This window comes from Tursiops truncatus, chromosome 12 (genome assembly GCF_011762595.2).
Source record: "Tursiops truncatus isolate mTurTru1 chromosome 12, mTurTru1.mat.Y, whole genome shotgun sequence".
Taxonomy (NCBI): domain Eukaryota; kingdom Metazoa; phylum Chordata; class Mammalia; order Artiodactyla; family Delphinidae; genus Tursiops; species Tursiops truncatus.
Window position 1 is genome coordinate 50,781,784 of NC_047045.1, and position 20,162 is coordinate 50,801,945.

At 34.8% G+C, this 20,162-nt stretch overlaps 2 protein-coding genes across 7 annotated transcripts in view; one reads left to right on the top strand and one right to left on the bottom strand.

Annotated features, from left to right (window-relative positions):
• HSF2 (heat shock transcription factor 2) overlaps positions 1-6,932 on the top strand; it is a 40,351-nt gene extending 33,419 nt beyond the window's left edge. For 3 of the 6 annotated variants that reach the window (XM_019951849.3, XM_019951850.3, XM_019951851.3), the window contains one exon: positions 101-1,121. In XM_019951849.3, coding sequence (XP_019807408.1) covers positions 101-393 — 293 coding nt within the window. In that variant the 3' untranslated portion in view covers positions 394-1,121. Of the gene's footprint in view, positions 1-100; positions 1,122-2,523 lie in introns of those variants that run through there. The other 3 variants (XR_004529246.2, XM_019951852.3, XM_019951855.3) reach the window with 2 other exon arrangements.
• SERINC1 (serine incorporator 1) overlaps positions 6,034-20,162 on the bottom strand; it is a 31,738-nt gene continuing 17,609 nt past the window's right edge. Inside the window, exons 3-10 of the mRNA XM_019951801.3 lie at positions 18,182-18,351; positions 13,110-13,189; positions 12,736-12,873; positions 10,896-11,065; positions 10,700-10,790; positions 8,998-9,142; positions 8,655-8,885; positions 6,034-7,320 (exon numbers count right to left, since the gene is read on the bottom strand). Of these exons, the coding sequence (XP_019807360.1) occupies positions 7,185-7,320; positions 8,655-8,885; positions 8,998-9,142; positions 10,700-10,790; positions 10,896-11,065; positions 12,736-12,873; positions 13,110-13,189; positions 18,182-18,351 (1,161 nt within the window). The 3' untranslated portion in view covers positions 6,034-7,184. The remainder of the gene's footprint in view (positions 7,321-8,654; positions 8,886-8,997; positions 9,143-10,699; positions 10,791-10,895; positions 11,066-12,735; positions 12,874-13,109; positions 13,190-18,181; positions 18,352-20,162) is intronic.

A 20,162-nucleotide genomic window follows, 5' to 3' on the forward strand; every position in this document is an offset into this window, starting at 1 on the left:
TGATTGCACATATGCACATCTGCTTCTGTTTTTTCCACCATATAGCTTGAACTCTATATAAGCTGGTGATAAAAGATCAGTCTTCTTATCTTTGTTATAGATAAGCAGCTTATACAGTACACTGCCTTTCCACTTCTTGCATTCCTCGATGGGAACCCTGCTTCTACTGTTGAACAGGGGAGTACAGCATCATCAGAAGTTATGTCCTCTGTAGATAAACCCATAGAAGTTGATGAGCTTCTGGACAGCAGCTTGGACCCAGAACCAACCCAAAGTAAGCTTGTTCGCCTGGAGCCATTGACTGAAGCTGAAGCTAGTGAAGCCACACTGTTTTATTTATGTGAACTTGCTCCTGCACCTCTGGATAGTGATATGCCACTTTTAGATAGCTAAATCCCCAGGAAGTGGACTCTACGTGTATATATTCATCAAAATGATGAACTATTTATTTTAAAGTATCATTTGGTACTTTTTTTTGTAAATTGCTTTGTTTCGTTTAATCAGATACTGTGGAATCAAAAGCACCTTTTGCTTTTCTCACTAACCACACACTCTTGCAAAGCTTTCAAATGTTACTCAGCTACGTAGGTACATAAGATTTGATGCGTTAAATCACAGTATTGGCATATCTTTAAGTTGGATTCAAATGGCCATTTTTCTCCAATTACAGCAAATTGGATTTGTTTTTTACATGTATGTTCATTAACCCCAGTTAAACTTTTTGTTTCTTTGTTTTACTTGTTGATGCTGTCTTGTTTGCATTGAGTGTAAGTCACTATAACTAATGGTAGAACTCCTAAAGCTTTCTCTGTTCCAGTTGCTTTTATTAAGTATTTTTCACTTGACTTCTTTATAAAACTGGGAACATAAAGTGCCTGTATCTTGTAAAACTTCATTTGTCTCTCTTGGTTCAGAGAAGCTCATTCATGTCCAACAGGAAAGGCAACGTGTACTTGAGTGCTTGCTGTCTGAGGCAGTCGCAGCTCCGTGTACATAGAAGGGGGGTGGGTGCCGTCAGCCCGTCCACCTCGCTGGACTAGTTTTAAGTAAAAGTTTTCTGGTTTGTTTGTGTTTTTTTGAAGCATAATATTTAGTAAAATAAATATAATGAATGTTGCGTACTAGTGTCTGTTATGTGTCTTCTTTGGAGGTGACATCCATGTGACAGTTTTTCCTTTTCATAGGAAGTAGACAGACTTAAACTGTAAACTTTGTCTGTTACCCATTATTCTTAATATGAGTCATACCAAGATCTTTGTGCCTCATCTCAGAAGATAGACTGTGTATTGCAACAAGGAAGACATTTAATGCCTCCAAATTTAAAAATTATGCTGGCTTGCTTTCTATGTTGCTAATAAAGAACTGAGAAAAGTATGCTTCCAGTTGTCCCAAATTAGGTAAGAACATTATCACTGGATGCCAAGGGCCTATAATTTTTGCCCTGAGAGAAGATAAGAGAAACAGTTAAATCACTTCTTTCCTTTGGAACACTTGCTCAGAAGAATTAGACTTAATGCAAGGCCAGGGCACTATCACTTGAAGAATTGTACCTTCAAGCAGAGGACTGAAAGCAGTGAGCTAGTATCTGAATATTTTCTAGGGCAGTTGGATGAGCAATTGCCAAGATGGCCTTCCTGTTGGTTATAGTCTCAGTATCTTGGAACTCTCTTACTGTGATGTAAAATTTCAAATAAAGCGTAGCACAGAGGGATAAGAAACCCTTCCTTAGCAGATCCTAAAATACTTGGCTCTGACGGTGGGATCTTGGTGAACTAATTTAAGAACCCAGAACAGTTTTCTGCGTAAGCTTTAGAGGTCACTTTCTTAGAGATTGTTAAGATGTGAAGAGCTTAGAGACTGAGGAGAAGAGAGCTTCAGAGGCTTTTTCTTTTTCGCTTCCCTTCCGCACTGTGGGATATGATTAAGTTTCTTCTCCTTTGGGGATAACTCTAGAAGTATTTAAAAAATAATTTTGAAAACCTTATACCTCCTAGTACTTTTTAAGGTGACATTTAAATTTTTTCATCTTAAGCATTCGGGAAGAGTTTAGGATAGTGTTAAATACTGCCATTTTAAAAAATAGTTGTTACTTGCTTTTAAATGTATTGGAAAGAATCTAAATACCATAGTGATTTGATGTTCTTCATCATCCATTCCACTTCCTCCAGAGAATTTTATCCTACTTTTATTATGCGTGACAGTCATACATTGAAGATAATTGTTGCACTTCTCTGCAACAAAATTTGAAATTTTATTCTGTAACCTTAAGATTCTAAGCATTAAAGTTTGTCTCCAATTATAAATACACAGTTGATTAAAACAGTATAAACGTATGTGGCAGAGACTGTTAACTGATTGCTGAACCATTTCCTATCATGCAGTTAGATTATTTCCACCTTTGTAAACAGGGTAGCTATGTAATTGAATTCTAATAAATCAGGAAAAGTGATGTTCAGAACTTGCAGGTCTGGTCTGTGAACATCTCCCCCATGCAACCCTCCTCACCTTTTACCCATCTACTAGCTTGATGCAGAGGAGTATGTGGCTTCCGAGTATACACAGGAGAAGGGAGAAACCTGGCTTCCTGAATCGCCGCTTAGAGGAGAGCCACCCATCAATCCTGGATATTCATTTAGACTTCAGGTGGGGCAGGGAGGGGGGGGACAAACCTTTATTATATTCTGTCTCTGAATTTGGGGGGACTGATCTGTTAGAGATTTTAGTGTTTGTTAATAGAATATAGTCCAAATTTTGATGAACTGTTAAACATACAAAGTAAAATTTTACCAGAAATACATCTTTTTGTGGGGTGAACAGATCTCAGGGATTTTTTTTTCCCCAGATGTTTTATTATCTGGGGGTAAGTTTATATCAATACAATAAGAGCATCAATTTTTTTTGTTTTTAGAGTCCTAAGAAACTTTTATAATATAAAGAAGAGATTTTGTTACAGCAGTGTCACTCAATTATTTGAAGTCCTTCAGAATTCACTAAGTATTTTAAAATTTATTAGCTGGTAATTTCATTAGATCATCCTGATTCAATTTCATTGAAAGAAATAATCACCTAAAGATTTTTTAAACCAGTGTCGTTCTCTTACCAATATTTAAAATTGTTTCTACTTCTGTGTTTAGCGGTTTTATCCAAAGTGCCTTGGTATTAAGACTCAGAATGAATTAAGAGGTATTATATATCCTTTGTTTTGTCAAATGTGAAAAGAGTAATTGTTAAGAGGGATGATGCCTTGTCCTGAGGCATCTTTTCAAGCGCATCAACTTTAGGAAATTTCCATGTACGCATGGAAATTGAACATCTGGAAACTGATTCCTTTAAAAGTAACCTAACTTGTGTTTACTGCAGAAAGTCTGTGTGCTGTTTGGAAAACAAATAGCATAGTATGAATACTTTAGAGGGTACCCCTCATCTTCATCCCGCCTCCAAGCTTCTTTTGCCTCAGTGGGATACAAGTAGGCCCACAGGAGAGCCTGTGACTTACAGCTAAGTGTTCTTTTGGGGTGTGTCACTGTATGTTTCATAGGGATGGTATATACTCAGGAATTTAGAGGCTGAAGTGTGAGAACAAAAGGTCCACAGACTGGGAAAATGACACATGATGAACATACATAAAATGCTACATTTGAGAATTAGAGCCTAATTGAAATATCAAGCATACATGAAATATTTTGAGAATCAGTTGCATATTAGGCCATAAAGCAAGTCAAATTTCAGGGAATTGGTTTCAAACAGAGTAACTACAATACAAATAAGCTAGACCTTGACAATTTTGAGGTGTACTGGCATGATATTTTGTAGTGCTCCTCAATTTGGGGTTACCTGATGTTTCTTCCCATTAGACTGGGATTATGGGTTTTGGGAAAGATCATAGAAGTGAAGTGCCACTTTCAACACATGAAAGGTAAATGCTATCAACCTGATTTTTTCACTGCTGATATTAACCTTGACTTACTAGATTGAGCCCAAAGCTTCTGTAATACCTCTTGTGCAGTCTCAAAACGAACCCAAGCAGCCCGATTTTGGACTTGTCAGCCTCTGTATTGTACACACACACACATACAAACACATACCCTATTGGTCTGTCTCTCTGGAACAGGATAGTACTAAAAAGGGTGGAACAATGGCCAAATAGTGACAAGTTGTCTATTTAGGTCTTCTGCCCATTTTTTGATTGGTGTTTTTTTTTTAATATTAAGCTGTATGAGCTGTTTGTATGTTTTGGAAATTAATCCCATGTCAGTAGCATCATTTGCAAATAGTTTCTCCCATTCTGCAGTTTGTCTTTTGTTTATGGTTTCCTTTGCTGTGCAAATGCTTTTAAGTTAAATTAGGTCACATTCACTTACTTTTATTTCCATTACTCTAGGAGACGGGTCCAAAAAAGTGCTGCAATTTATGTCAGTGTTTTGCCTATGTTTTCCTCTAGGAGTTTTATATTACCTGGTCTTACATTAGGTCTTTAATCCATTTTATTTTTGTATATGGTATTAAACAATGTTCTAATTTCATTCTTTTACATGTAGCTGTCCAGTTTTCCCAGCACCACTTACTGAAGAGACTGTCTTTTCTCCATTGTATATTCCTGCCTTTGTCATAGACTGTCCACAAGTGTGTGGGTTTATTTCCAGGCTATCCTGTTCCATTGATCTATGTGTCTTTTTGTCCCAGTGCCATACTGCTTTGATTACTGTAGCTTTGTAGTATAGTCTGAAATCAGGGACCGTGATTCCTCCAGCTCATTTTCTTTTTCAAGATTGTTTTGGCTATTCGGGGCTTTTTGTGTTTCCATACAAATTAAAATTTTTTTCTGTTCCAGTTCTGTGAAGAATGCCATTGGCAATCTGATAGGGATTGCATTGAATCTGTAGGTTGCTGTGGGTAGTATGGTCATTTTAATACTGATTCTTCCAAGCCAAGAACATGGTATATCTTTCCATCTGTTTGTGTTGTCTTCAGTTTCCCTCATCTGCATCTTAAGTTTTCAGAGTACAGGTCTTTTGCCTCTTTAGGTAGGTTTATTTCTAGGTATTTTATTCTTTTTGATGCAAAGGTAAATGGGATTGTTTCTTTAATTTCTCTTCCTGATATTTCATTGTTATGGAATAGAGCATTTTATTATTATTATTTTTAATACGATCTATCTTAATTGTCAGAGAAAGAAGCATCAGTTGGCCACTCAGGGAAAAAATGCCTGGAGGACACAGCAAGTGTAGAGTATCTATCAATCAAATGAATTAAAAATATTTTCCAAACTTAACTGGTCTCCCTCCTGAAGGTTCTTTAGGAGAACACCTCTTGAATTACCTTTGAGATCCACTCAGGAGTTTCTTACAGAGGACCAAAAAAGGGTAAATATCACCTTAAAAACAACTCAGTTTTTCAGTACAGAAAATGGTCAGTTAACCCTCAGTGTCACGTACACAAGAAGAAAGTAGATCTGAATATTACACCACCTAAATTCAAACTGCTAAAGAATTAATACACCACACACTTTCTCTGAATTCATTTATTTAAAGATAGAACACAGCCATTTGAAATCATGAACACAATATCAACACAGGTGGGAAATTAAATTGTTATACTTCATTCACATTAATAAATATCTTAAAAGAAGTAAATGTAGATTTTACGATTCATTAAGACACTAATCACACAAGTAACTAAGAGTTTCTACCTAAGTTAGCACTGATACTGCTTGATTTTCAGGTTGAAAGATTATAATCTATATATTTCAATTGGATGGCAGCAAATACAAAAGCATCTTTTGAACTGTATAGTATACTGTAAGCAGGGGTTTACAGCAGTCCAGCATTCTCCTGGCCTGTGTGTAGAAGGCATGCTGGACACCAGCAACTCACATCACATAAATTATCCACCACTCAACAAGGTGTAAAATCTATTATGTATATATTTGAATAGTAATTATTTTTGAATGGCAGAAAGAATGCCAGTTGTTTTGACAGACTTGGGATTTCCCAGCTTTGCCACTGATAAGCTGTGTTTAAGCCTATGCTTCAGTTTCTTTTTTTTTTTTTTTTTTTGCGGTACACGGGCCTCTCACTGCTGTGGCCTCTCCTGTTGCGGAGTACAGGCTCTGGACGTGCAGGCTCAGCGGCCATGGCTCACGGGCCCAGCAGCTCTGTGGCATGTGGGATCCTCCCGGACCGGGGCACGAACCCACGTCCCCTGCATCAGCAGGCGGACTCTCAACCACTGCGCCACCAGGGAAGCCCAGTTTCTTCATTTTTTAAATGAGAAAACTAAATGAGACTTTGTCTACTGAAGCCTATTTTGCAGTTTCTTCCTGTTCTGTCAAAAGTTTATCAACTCTGATTTTCAAAACAAATTTCCAAGTGATTTTCAACTTCCTTCTAACCCATGATTATGCTTTTCAAGGCCTTTGTCTAAATCCTTCAGAGTTCCTAATCACTCCACTGAACCCACTGAACACATTTTAACACATCTGCATGTGTTTATAATGACCAAAACAAAGTTCACTATGTAAGTATGGAAGGCCATCCCTACCCAGGAATCATTACAAACCACCTTGGGTATTCAATTTAGTACCCACCACCAGCAATCTTTCTTTGAAAGCTCTGTATCTCAGTCTCCACCATAAGCTACACTGTTGTCTATCAAACATTCCACACCTGTGTAAGTTCCTTCTCTTCCTATCAAGGGAAAAATCTGAAAAGATTTTTTAGAAAACTGGCATTTAACTGACTTGTTTATAAAATTTTAGGATAGCCATGTTCTTTGCAGTATCCTGTAGGGCAAGGCATCAAATATTTCAGAAGGCAGCCATAAATTTCTTTTCGTATTTTTCTAAAACAGCTTAAGTTATAACACAATTTAAACATCAAACTGTCAAGCAGTTTTGTTTTTATTCTTTTCACAGGTACTGAGCAAAGGATAAACCTAACAATGTCCACTTCTCCTAACTTACCACCACCAACATACTCAAAACTCTGCTTCAATCTAAAACACCTATCAATGTGCTTGGCAAGACTATAATGAATAAAATGGCAAGCGGTAAAATCTAATTCATGCCAGAACACTGGAGAAGTTACATGGGAAGCACACATATACGCAACTTTACAAAAGTTGGGAATACTGTTAATTTCAAATAAGTGATGATCAAAGTGAGACTTTCATGCCAGAAGTCCCGTTCAGTCAAAATCACGATTTGTAAGAACAAGTGGTGCCACCAGTGTCCAAACATACAGCACAATGCCAATCCAACTAGAAGAGATTTTCACCCAGACAGCTGTCCACTGACTTTTCATCTCACGAGAAGGCTCATACCTAAGATTTAAGGAAGAAAAAGGGGGGGGAGAGGTTGGATTATCGGTCATCAAGCCATCAGGCTTCATTACTTCAGAAATATTCTTTGTATATAATTTGTGATAACAGATATATAGTTGCTGGACTAATTATCTGTTGCCTTGCTTTTCCACACTACTTTGATAGCTAATGTGAAGGTAAAATCAATTTTCTTTAAAGGAGTAGAGGACACAGGCCTCTGAAATAGCTCTTTTAGATAATACTCAGAAAATCTTTGTTTTTCTGGCTCACTAATTACAAGATAGAGAAATGGAATGTGACCTCTAGATAAATAAATAAGACATACAGTTTAGAATTGGTAAGTCTTTATGTTATAAAGAATATAATCTGTTCAGAGTGTATATGGGAACCCCCTCCACCTTCTCAGATTTAAGAAACTGGGAGGGAAATACATCCCAAAGTTAGCTGACTTCTATGTTGATGAAACATACCAAAAATATTTTTCATCTAATCTTAACATTTACTATTAACCTGACAGCCAAAGCTGTGAATTACTGAGAACTATTTGGGTTCGTATACCTTAAGAAACTGCAGTGTAGGAATTTTAAAATATATGTATTTTTCAATAATAAATGCTGGTAGAGGCTGCTCTCAAAGAAATAAAGCAAAGAATAATCTTCTCTCTACATCTTTTGATGGTATTCAGAGCCCTCTTACAAACTGTTAAGGATATTATGCATTAAAAATTATTAAAACTAGAACTGCCCTACCACATAGTTCAACTTGAATCTTAAATCTTTCAGTAGTCCTTTGGACAAAATTAGAATTTTTAAAAACAAAATATAAACCGTTATCTTCCAACTAACTAATCTTCAAAAAGATTAGTTTTGAAGTGATAAAAAAACAAAAATTAGTTTTGAAGAATTCTAAGAATCCATCTATGTTAATTTATTCACATCTCAATTTTGAAATCTTCAAACATTTTAAAGACAAAGTTTGAACAAAACAGAAGAAAGGTATCTTTTTATTGCACTATGTTGGGAACTGGTTAGTCAGTATTAAAAAGAAAAGCAAGCATTGTGTTTGATCAACTGTCAACATGTATTTCCCTAAGCAATGTGTTAGTTTCATGAAACTTTATTTCAGTCTCTTCAAGATGTGGAAATATTTCAATGATTGTTATTGCTGAAGCAAGGAAATAAAGCCTGCATTTCTGAAACTGATCTCACTGTTCATTTAGTTGTAAATTTTGAAATATATTGGAGGATTAAAAAGTACTCCATACCACATTTAACAATGAAATCACAAAAAAGCCATCAGTTTCCACATGCAAAGTTTTCATAAAATATAAGTACCTGTACCAGTTGGTAAGGGTCATCATGATATAAAGCGAAGCCAGGAAAAGCATGAAGTGAAAGAAGGAGTAACTGTAAGTGACACCATCCTTTTCATTATCTACAGCTCGGTGAACATCATCTCTATCCTCCAGTGATCCGTCACTTCTGGCTCCACCATCTTCTATTAATGTTGATTCATCACTTGTTAGAGTCAGTTTATTAACCTGACTATTGTTTGAAGTACGGATGCTGCATGGAAGACAGTTTAGGAAGAGAGAAGAGAAAAAATGGGGAATTTAAAGATTCATATATGAATAATAGCTGGACTTTTAAACAAATGAAAATCCGTAATTTTTCTTACCTTGAATAAAACACACACAGTAAAAAGAGGATTAGTCCAATAATTCCTTGAGCATGCCACCACTGTACAGACTGCCCCTCCTTTGGGACAGTGCTTGTTGTATTATATCCAATTATGCTCAGTAGACTTGGGTTGCACTCTGTTTCTATAATGTAAATTAAGGTCAAATTAAAATCTCAGAATAGTATAAAATTTTTTTCAGAGCACAATGTAGTTCTTTTTAACTCTTATACTCTTGCAAATTCAAAACATTCTGTTAGAAAAAGGCACAAACAAAAAAATACTTTAAGACAACTTTATTTATAGAGACCTTTTTATAAAAATTTTATAGTGCTAATTTTATAGACGTGCTTGGAAAACCATTTTCAACCTCATGCAGGAGCTGAGACATTAAGCTTTTCGTTGATCAGGAAACTGGTGAAATTTAGACGACCTCTAAAGCAAAGCTCAAGTAAAGAATAAAATTCAGATATTCTAAACTAAAATGCACTGGCTTTTCTACTACAAAGTGTGAGATAAACTTAATAAAATGACTATTGTTATTATCAATTTGCCAAACTACATTGTTATATAGTTTATACGTAAAATCAGTTACTAGAATTTTAGCAAATAGTTTGTGGAAATGAGCAAACAAGGCATAATGACCTAATGCTTATTCAGCCTTTTGACTCCCGTAAATAAAGAATTTAAATAGGGTTGGTATCCACTTAAGTGTCCCACATGTTTTCCTCCCACAAAGCCAGATATGTCAATTGCCACCTTATCAATGAAAAATGTTTTTTATCTTTAAGCCATTCATATAAGGATAATCCCTAAAGCAAATTACTATTAGTTTTTTTCTAGACACTTACCTGGACAAATATAAGGAATCTTTCTCTAGTAAACTAAAAAAAACAAAAACAAAAACATTTTCTCCAACTAGTGATAAAGCATCTATAAAATTTATAAACTCAATGAAATATAAGATTCAGAAAACATTTTATAATTTTTCTTTATTCTGAGAAAGACCATTTTTTTCCTTTTCAAAAAATAGTACAGTTGACTCTTGAACAACAAGTGGATTAGGGGCATCAACCCCCTCCCCCTCACACAGTCGAAAATCTGCATATAATTTTATGGCTGGCCTCCATGTCCAGCCATTCATATCTGCAGATCGTGTAGTAATGCAGTACATATATTTGAAAAAAATCTATGGATGAGTGGACCTGTGCAGTTCAAAACTCTGTTGTTCAAGGGTCGACTGTAATTATTAACTTCTAATTTGTTTCACTGCAAATGACATATACAGGCTTCTACTCCCACAGAATGCAATAAAACTGGCCTATAAAAAGATTACAAAGACCAATTAATTATATTCACTTTTAAGGTAATCACAGACAAAAAATAATAGGTGGAAAAAAACTATACTATTTACAGTAGAATCAACAAACGTTTTAACAGCTCTTATTTCCTTCTACGTATACTATCATATGCACTGTACAAATTAGGTATATTTCTTATAATTTTCATATAATTTCTTATAGTTTTGCTAGTGAAAGAAGAAACTAAGTGAAAAAATATAGCAATACATCAAAGATGAAAATAGTATTATTCCCATTCTCTTCATTTCTCTGTGAGCTTAATTTTACAAAATGACCATCTTTGAAAAAAGAAAAGCTGTAGGATTCATTAAAAAGAAACAAATCCAAGCAAACGAACATACCTGGTTCATTAGTCATAGCAGACCATGTCAAATACATTGTGTAGACCGTAATTACCGAAGACTGTAACAAGCCAGATCTTGGTTGTGATTCCTACAAAAAAATAAGCAAAACAGAAAAATATTGTTATCATTCAAGATTTAGGAAAACTTAAAAAATAGAAGCTTCATAAACATTAATGAACTAATCCGAGCTTACTTGGATTTTTGGCAGTATAGACATTATAGAAGCACCAAGGCAGAGGAGCATGTTGACACTGATGAACGCTTTATTTTCTGCACAACTGGCTGGATGAGTATAGTAAACAAAAAACAGGACGATAGCAACTAAAGACAGCAGATAATTCAGAGCTGTAGCTGATAACAAAGCTGTGAAAGAAATACATTGGACAATTAGATTTATCACTAATATTAGGAATTAGGCATATGGCTCATTTTACAAGCAATCTTATTTCATTCAAAAATATTACTTTAAGCAACTAACATTATGTCAGCATTACACAGGCTATATAAGCAGGTAAAGATATTCTGAGCTTTATCACATTAAGAATTTTATAGTCTTTATATATAGCTCATTATGATGATGTGTTTTCAAGGACAGTAACATACTATGATCTTCATAGAGTTTCCAAAACACATTCAGATGTATTAGCCATTATTTTCAAAACACAGAAAAATAACTAGGAGGGAAATATTAAGGTTTTTAAAGAATGATAATCATTCAGTTGTAAACAAGGGCATTAAGAAAATTATTTTGCCTGCAAAACAATGCTTTTCCTCATCAACTAAAATCTTAAAAAAAATTATTCAAGAGTAAGTCATTATTATTTAATAAGACAACGTAAGTTTCTTCTATCACACACACACGTTTTAGTTTCTGTGCTAATGTATGCTTAATATACATGTATTTATGTCGATGTGCCTCACTGACAGGGGATCCATCAAACAAATATTTACTGAATACCTACAAAGGCCCTAGGGATATAGTAGGGAACAAAGCAGAAACTCTTACACTAGATTTAACATTAAAAAATGAGATATTCTATATAAGTAAATTTTCCAAACGACCAAAGTTCATTTCTTTGAATACCAAACCCTTTATTTTAACCACTGAGATCGAATACCACAAATTAGTTGTATGAGAGAAAATATGAAGCTAGCAGACATGCTGGATTTAGCTTTCACTCTGATTTTTTTAAAAAAATTGTTCTTTTTTTTTAGCTGAAACTCAGATCATTTCACATAAAAATCCAGATTTATGGCTTCTTTTGGAAAAATCAGAAAAGTTAAGCAACACTGGGTTCACATTTCCACAAGGCAACTACTAGATGGAACTGAGCAGTAGCTATATGCATTTTAGATAAAGGCCTTTACACTCTCCAATTCATCACAGTCCCTTCTATTTGCAAAAGGATTGAAAATGCACTTAAACCTGGTTCTCCTCCCTCATTTTTGTTACCTGTTGTAAGCATCTGAAGTTTGATCCCTGTTTTAGAGCATAAGAACAGGACTCAAGCTCATCATTATAAATAAACATTAAAACACTACTGTAAAAATTCCCTTAGGTGTTAGTTACACATAAGGGCATTCTTTGCACTTACGCAAAATGTTTCAGAGTTGCTTTTTTATTTTTCCTGCTTGCTGCTGTTTAAGAATTGTACCACTGTTTGTTCATCTATTTCTAGCAGTCCTCGTCCCTTTAATATTTTACTTTTAACCTTCTGTAGGCTTCCCAGGAAATTAGGCTGTAAAATATACATGCATTCAGCAATAGGCTTTGGAACTTCTATTTTAGCCATTCATGGTCTTCTGGATTATTTCCTGGTTCTTGGGTATGTTCCTAGTTGACATGCCAAAAACTCTCTCTACAAGTAAAGTGGCTGATATAATGTGATAAGATGCCACTCACAAACTTAAGCTAAAAACCTCCTCACAGAAAATTATACCATAAAAATCGTGATTTTCCCATAGTCTACATATCTGTTCTCACTTTCAAACTTCAGCTATCTTGAAGATGTTCTGTAAGACAAAAAGCTTACCTGCGTACCAACATCTTGAGTTCCCTTCTTCCATTTTTTCAACCCATGATTCATTCCACGAATGGGCAAAATCAATGAGTAAGACTAGCTGTATGAGAATGAAGCAAAAGGCACCTGCCATGCCTACGTAAAACCACACTGAAAGAAAAAAAAAGCAAAAAACCACAAATGAGTGACTGGTTCACTTTTCATTATTTCATTTTCACAATCAATATACAAAAGGAAAAATAAAAGTTTACATAAATGCCTTGATTTTGCCAACGGGGGTGGGGTGGGGTGGGGGGAACAAATAGTTACAGTTCCAGGCAACAATTATTTCAATTTCCTTATAAAATATCAACATCACACAATTAAAGGAAAAAAAGATTTCTTACCAGTTGTAAAAGTTCCTTCTGGAATGAAGAAGGCCCCAATAATAATTGCAACTGCTGCAGCAAATTTAAAGAACCAGAATCTAAAACAACAAAAAAAATTTTTTATTAATAAATATTCATTCAACAAGTAGTTTCATGTATGAAATCTTTGAAGAGCTATTCTTAAAGAACAGCTACACTTTATGTGACTATTCTATTCTTTCTGAGGATATCCTGAAAACGAGAAGGGAAGAATATCATGTAAACTATTTTAGGAGAGTTTTAATTCATTATGATAAAATGAGAATATTAGTTTCATTTCACAGGTTTATTTTACATATACACCAATAGCTATTATAACTGGTGTATATGAAAGTGTAAATAAGGTACACTGTACAAATGAATAGTTTTGAAAACACACAATAAATGCCTGGACGACAGATTTCCACTAGCTAGCCAAATGAGTTGAAAGAACCAGAGAAGACATAAAAGTTTAAGAATTCTGCCACAGGAAGGCGCAAGAAGTGAGAAGCAGGTGTTCAGAGTCAGAGAGAACCCTAGATATAACAGGATCAATAACCTTATCTGAAGACAACTAGTAGAGATTTGAGGCATCAGCTACTTCAAATGTGAAAGCAATGCAAAACTACAAGGAACATGAAGAATCAAGAAAACATTTCACCACCAAAAGATAACAATAATCCTGCAATAATTGAGCACAAAGGCATAAAATCTTGCAGTCTAGCAGATAAAGAATTCAAAACAGCTGTTTTGAGAAAACTCAATGAGCTATAAGAAAACACAAAGATAATTCAACAAAAACCAGGAAAAAAATATATGAATAAAATGAGAAAGTTAACAAAGAGACAGAAATCATAAAAAAGAACCAAACATACTCTGGAGCTGAAGAATTCAACAAAAGACATGAAAATTACAATAGAGATCTGCAGAAGGGCAGATCAAATGGAAGACAGAAAAAACGGACAGGAATTTTGATATAACCCAATCAGGGGTGAACAGAGAAAAAAAATGAAAAAGGGAAGAAAGCCTCAGTAATCTATGGAATTCAAATATTAGAATGATTGGGTTTCAGAAGAAGAGAGGAAGAAGGGGGCAAAAAGTTTAAAGAAATAATAGCTGAGGGGCTTCCCTGGTGGCGCAGTGGTTGAGAGTCCGTCCGCCTGCCGATGCAGGGGACACGGGTTCGTGCCCCGGTCCAGGAAGATCCCACATGCCGCGGAGCGGCTAGGCCTGTAAGCCATGGCCGCTGAGCCTGTGCTCTGCAACAGGAGAGGCCACAACAGTGAGAGGCCTGCGTACCACAAAAAAAAAAAAGAAAGAAAAGAAATAATAGCTGAGAACTTCCTACGTCTGGACATCCAAGTTCACAAAGCTAATAGATCACACTATTAGCTCAATGCAAACAAATCTTTTAAGCCATGTTACATAATGAAAACTGTCAAAAATCAAAGAACAAGAGAGAATCCTAAAAGCAGCTAGATGAAAAAGATTGTAATCTACAAAGTCATTTCCATCAGGCTCTCAGTGGATTTCTCAGTAGAAAACCCTATAGGCCAAGAGAGAGTAGAATGACTTTAAGTGACATACTCAAAGTGTTGAAAGGAAAAAAATGCCAGCCAAGATTACTCTGTCCAGCAAAGTTATCCTTCAGATACAAAGGAGAAATAAAGATTTTCTCAGTCAAAATCCAAGGAATTCACCACCACTAAATCTGTCTTGTAAAAAATGGTGAAAGGAATTCTTCAAGTTGAAACAAAAAGACAGTAAATTAGTGACACGAAAACATACAAAAGTATACAACACACTGGTAAATGGAAATACACAGATTTAGAAAAATCTAATTCTTTAATAGCATGGTGTGTTAACTACGTAACTGTTGTATAAAGATTAAAGAGTATTAAAAAAAACAACAGCTATTATAATTGGTTAATGGATATACAATATAAAAAGAGATAAATTATAATATCAAAAAATAAAAGAGGAGTAAATGGGTAGGGCTTTTGTATACAACTGAAGTTGCTATCAGCTTAAAATGGGCTGTTTTATCTATAAGATGTTTTATGTAAGCATCATGGTAACCACAAAGCAAAAACCTAAAGTAGATTTACAGAAAATAGGGAAGCAGACCATACCACCAATTTACAAAGAAAATCACCAATTTACATAGGCGTTAAGAAAGAAAAAAGAAATTATGGAAATATGAAACAGCCAGACAGCAATGAATAAGATGACATTAGTAAGTCCTTCATATCAATAATTACGCTAAATGTAAATGTAATGAATTCACCAACCAAAAGGCACAGTGGCTGAATTAAAAAAAAACAACTGAAAAAGACACAACCAAATGGAAAGATAACTCGTGTTTGTGGATCTGAAGAATAGTTAAAATGTCCATACTACCCAAAGCCACCTATAGATTCAAAGTACTCCCTATAAAAATTTCAATGCCACTTAAAAAAAAATAGAAAAAACAATCCTAAAATTTGTATGTAACTACAAAAGACCGCAAATAGACAAATCAGCCATGAGAAGGACAAAGCTGGAAATATCACACTTACTGGTTTCAAACTATACTACAAAGCTACAGTAATTAAAAACAGTAGTACCATAAAAGTAGACACCTAGACCAATGGAATAGAATAGAGAGAGCTTAGTAATAAACCCTTCCATTTCGGATCAATGAATATTTGACAAGGGAGTCAAGAACACTCAATGGGCAAAGGACAGTCTCCTCAACAGTCTTGGGAAAACTGGGTAACCACAGAAAAATGAAAATGGACTCCTTTATTACACGACTCACAAAATTAACTCAAAATGAATTAAAGACTTAAACATTTAAGACCTGATACCATAAAAGATATCAATACTAGAAAGATGCTGATACTGGGAAGAAGAAAGTAAGGAAGAAACTCCACAACATTGGTCTTGGCAATGAGTTTTTGGATGAGACAGCAAAAGTACAAACAACAGAAGTAAAATCAAACAAGTGGGACTACATCAAACTAACAAGCTTCTGCAAAGCAAAAGGAACAATCAACAAAATGAAAGGACAACCTACAGAATAGGAGAAAATATTTGCAAACCATGTATCAAAAAGTGGTTAATACCAAATATATATAAAGAACTCATACAACTCATTAAAAAAACAAACAATCCAATTAAAAAATGGACAGAGGAACTAAATACTTTTCCAGAGAAGGCATACAAATGGCCAACAGGCATATGAAAAGGTGCTCAACATCACTAATCATCAGAGAAATGTAAATCAAAACCATTATGAGATATCACCACCTCAGACCTATTAGAATGGCTATCATGATGACAAGAAATAACAAATGTTGGTGAGAATGTGGTGAAATGGGAACCCTTATGCACTGTTACTGGGAATGTACACTAGTTCAGCCACTATGGAAAACAGTATGAAGGTTCCTCAAAAAATATAAAAATGGAACTACCATACAATCCAGCAATCCCACTTCTATGTATATATCCAAAGAAAGTGAAAATAGGGTACTGAAACGATATCTGCACATCCATGTTTATTGAAGAATTATTCATAATTGGCAAGACATGAAAACAACCTTAAGTATCTGTCAACAGATGAATAAAGAAACTATAGTATATATACACAATGGAATATCATTCAGCCACGAGAAAGAAGGAAATCCTGTCATTTGCAACAACACGGATGGACCTTGAGGGCATTATGCTAAGTGAGATAAGCCAGACAAAGAAAAACAAACATACATGATATTACCAATATGTGGAATCTGAAAAAGAAAAATGTACTTTAAAGCTTCTAAGAGACTAGATCTTAACTGTTCTCATCACAACTAAGAAATAATAATTACGTGATGTGATAGAGGTGTCAGCTAATACTATGATGGTAATCATACTGTAATATATTAAAGTATGAAATTAACACTTTGTACACTTTAAACCTGACACAATGTTATATGTCAATTATAACTCAATTAAAAAAAAACATTAACAGTGACATGAGTGCTTAGTGCATGTTTTGAGAATGTTATCTCATGAAATGACTGTGATAGCCACCCTGTAATACATTTTGAGAAGTGTTTAAAAATACATTTAGTAAAGATGTTTTAAGACTGCAAAAAAAATTTAAATTAAAACAACCAATGACTAAGGGAACAAAACAAAATAAAATCAACCTGGCACAGCACATCTTTTTTCATTAATATTTCACTTGTTCATTCTTCTTGTCTTCGGTAGCATGTTAATAGATAAGCAATAGCAGATATTCCAAAAAATTTTTTTTTATTTATGAGGGGAAAAAACAGTGATAAAATTCAAAACATTCAAAATTGAGTGTGAGAAGTAGTGCTCTATATTAAGGGAGACTGATAAAAGGGACCCTGAAGTTTCTAGGTTGTTCAGTATAACCATTTGGAAAATCAATCAATCACCTTGTTTCAAAGGAATAAAGTTTTTCATTTTGGCTGCACTGTACATCTTAGGAACTGAGTTCAGTTTTATGTAGTGAGATTGGCCTACAAAAAGCTAAGAGGAGAAGGAGGAATAAGCTCCTCATTATTAGTCACAGATATGATAAATCTTCCTTTTTAGGATGAAAATACAGTTGACCCTTGAACAATGCTGGAGTTAGGGGTGCCAACTCTCTGCATGGTTGAAAATCCATATATAACTTATAGTCAGCCCTCTGTATCCGAGGTTCCTCATCTGTGAATTCATTCAACTAGAGATCAACATGGATTGTGTAGTACACTGTATTTACTGTTGAAAATAATCTGCATATAAAGTGGAACTGCACAGTTCAAACCTGCGTTGTTCACATGGGTCAACTTTATTAAACATAATGCAGAGACTATACCAATAAATGACCCAAGGCTACTATTTAATATTTATATTTCCAAATTCCAACACATTCTCTAATAGAGACAAGAGGATTTTCTTACCTTGTCATTCATGAATAAAATAATTCTGCAGATTGTTCAAGTTTATTTTACCTTAAACTTTCTTTAGACAGACTCAAAATTACTGAGAAGAGACTATGCAGACTTTATATTGAAGTTTATTAAAAACCTTACCCATTGTGTACTGCAGCTCTAGGATCACTGCTGCTCTTCACTTTGATCATTAATAGAGATAGGAGAAGGTAGAACATAGCCAAGCCAAAGCACAAACGGTATACAGCTTTATAGCCAACCAGAATATTACAAGGGACCACTCCTTTCTCATTCTCACAAAATCCAGGAATCTGAAAACAAAACAGCAATTTGTGATCTAGAATTTTCTCAAGAAAAAATGAAAATTCTGTAATCAAATAGTTTAAGGTTTAGAAAATTGAAGTTCACTTTACAGTTTATGCTGAAATGTAATCAAGCTACGTCTACACGTTTTCATAAGACAGAAGTGTAACTCTTTTTTTACTTTATGTGAGCACCGGATAAGCTACAAATGTCAATCCTAAAGTGGATGCTTATTTTAACATGCAGACTTATTCTAAGTTTTTTTAAAAACTTGCATTCCACTGGGATATATTCAATCACATGTATAAGAGAAAAATACAATCAATAAAAGTGTAAATAATCACAGAGTAACTAAATCGGTTTCTAAATACTAAAGAGAACCATGATGGCATTTTGAGTTTTGGTCCCTCATTCTACAAGTGTTATTTCTGATAATGGATGGATTTGGATTAACAGCAAAATGGCTGGCTGTATTTTTATTTTTTAACTTAAAATCTTAAAAAAGACTGATGACCATTTCAGAAAATCACACTGAAATCAGAGTACAAGAAAGTATTTTTAAAATATTTTTAAGTGAAATAAATGGGAGTAGATACACTATTCACATATATCAGAGTGAATTACTGCCTCTAGAAACGTTAAAGCAAACCAATATGCCAAAATACAGCTGTTAATATGTGCCTTTAAAATCAAGAACCTAAAATTTTATTTAAGTTGATGCAGGTGCTACTTTCTTTTTGCTAGCTCCTGTACAGTCTATAAGCTCTTTCTTGGTCTCACTTGAACCCTACTTTCCCAACTTAGTTTAACAATTATGGCAATATGTACTTACTTGCAACATACTCACTTGCAACATGTACTCACTAACACCCTTAATTATCCCATGCCCTTAAATGAGAGCAGCACACCACCTGGCTAATTCCATCATTAAGTTTTAATTCAATCACCTATATTAGGTTAAGTTGCTACAGTAACAACCTCCAAATATAGGTGGCTTAAACAGCAAAGATGTATTTCATGGTTGGTTCTACTTAGTCAACTAAAAGAATCCAGGCTGCCAGAGAAGCCACCATCTCAAATGATATACAGGTTGCGACAGAAAAGAAAGGAGAATCTGCATTACCAAGTAGAGGGTGATGTTTATCACTTCTACGCATAACTCACTGACCAGTACTAGAGACATGACCCTACATATCACAAGCACTCTAGGAAATGCAATTCTCTGATGACCTTCAGAAAGCAGAGAAGCAGAAACATTGGGGGTTACAAACTAACTAACATCTATAAACTAAACCGTTCATAACAACAGTCAACTGGATCCATGACAAAAAACATATGAACGTCTTCTGCTTATACGAAGGACCTGAATAACATTAACTGAGCATCTACATATGCCATGTACAATGCTACTTTGAAACTGTAATAAGCTCATTTCCCAAACTTACACTGTTTTTCCTTACCCCAAAGTCAACCCTAAGCAGACAACTATGGTTTAAAATGGAGGTTATCTGACATAAACACTCTCTCAACCTCAAATTTTCTATTGTCATTCATTTTTCCTTGGAGGAAAAATAACTTCTATATGCCTTCTCTTGATCACATTCTCTCTCACGGGTTAGATCCCTTATGACTATTCTCAAAATACAAATAATTAAATCTCCCCAGCCTAAAAACTTCTTTAATTCAGCCTCCCTCTAAGACTTACTATCTGCATTACAAAACTCCTTAAATCAGCAGTCTATTCTCATTGGATCCATTTCCTCATAGCCATCTAACTCTCCCTCCCAATCCTTCTAGGTCAGCACTCTATAAATGGTTT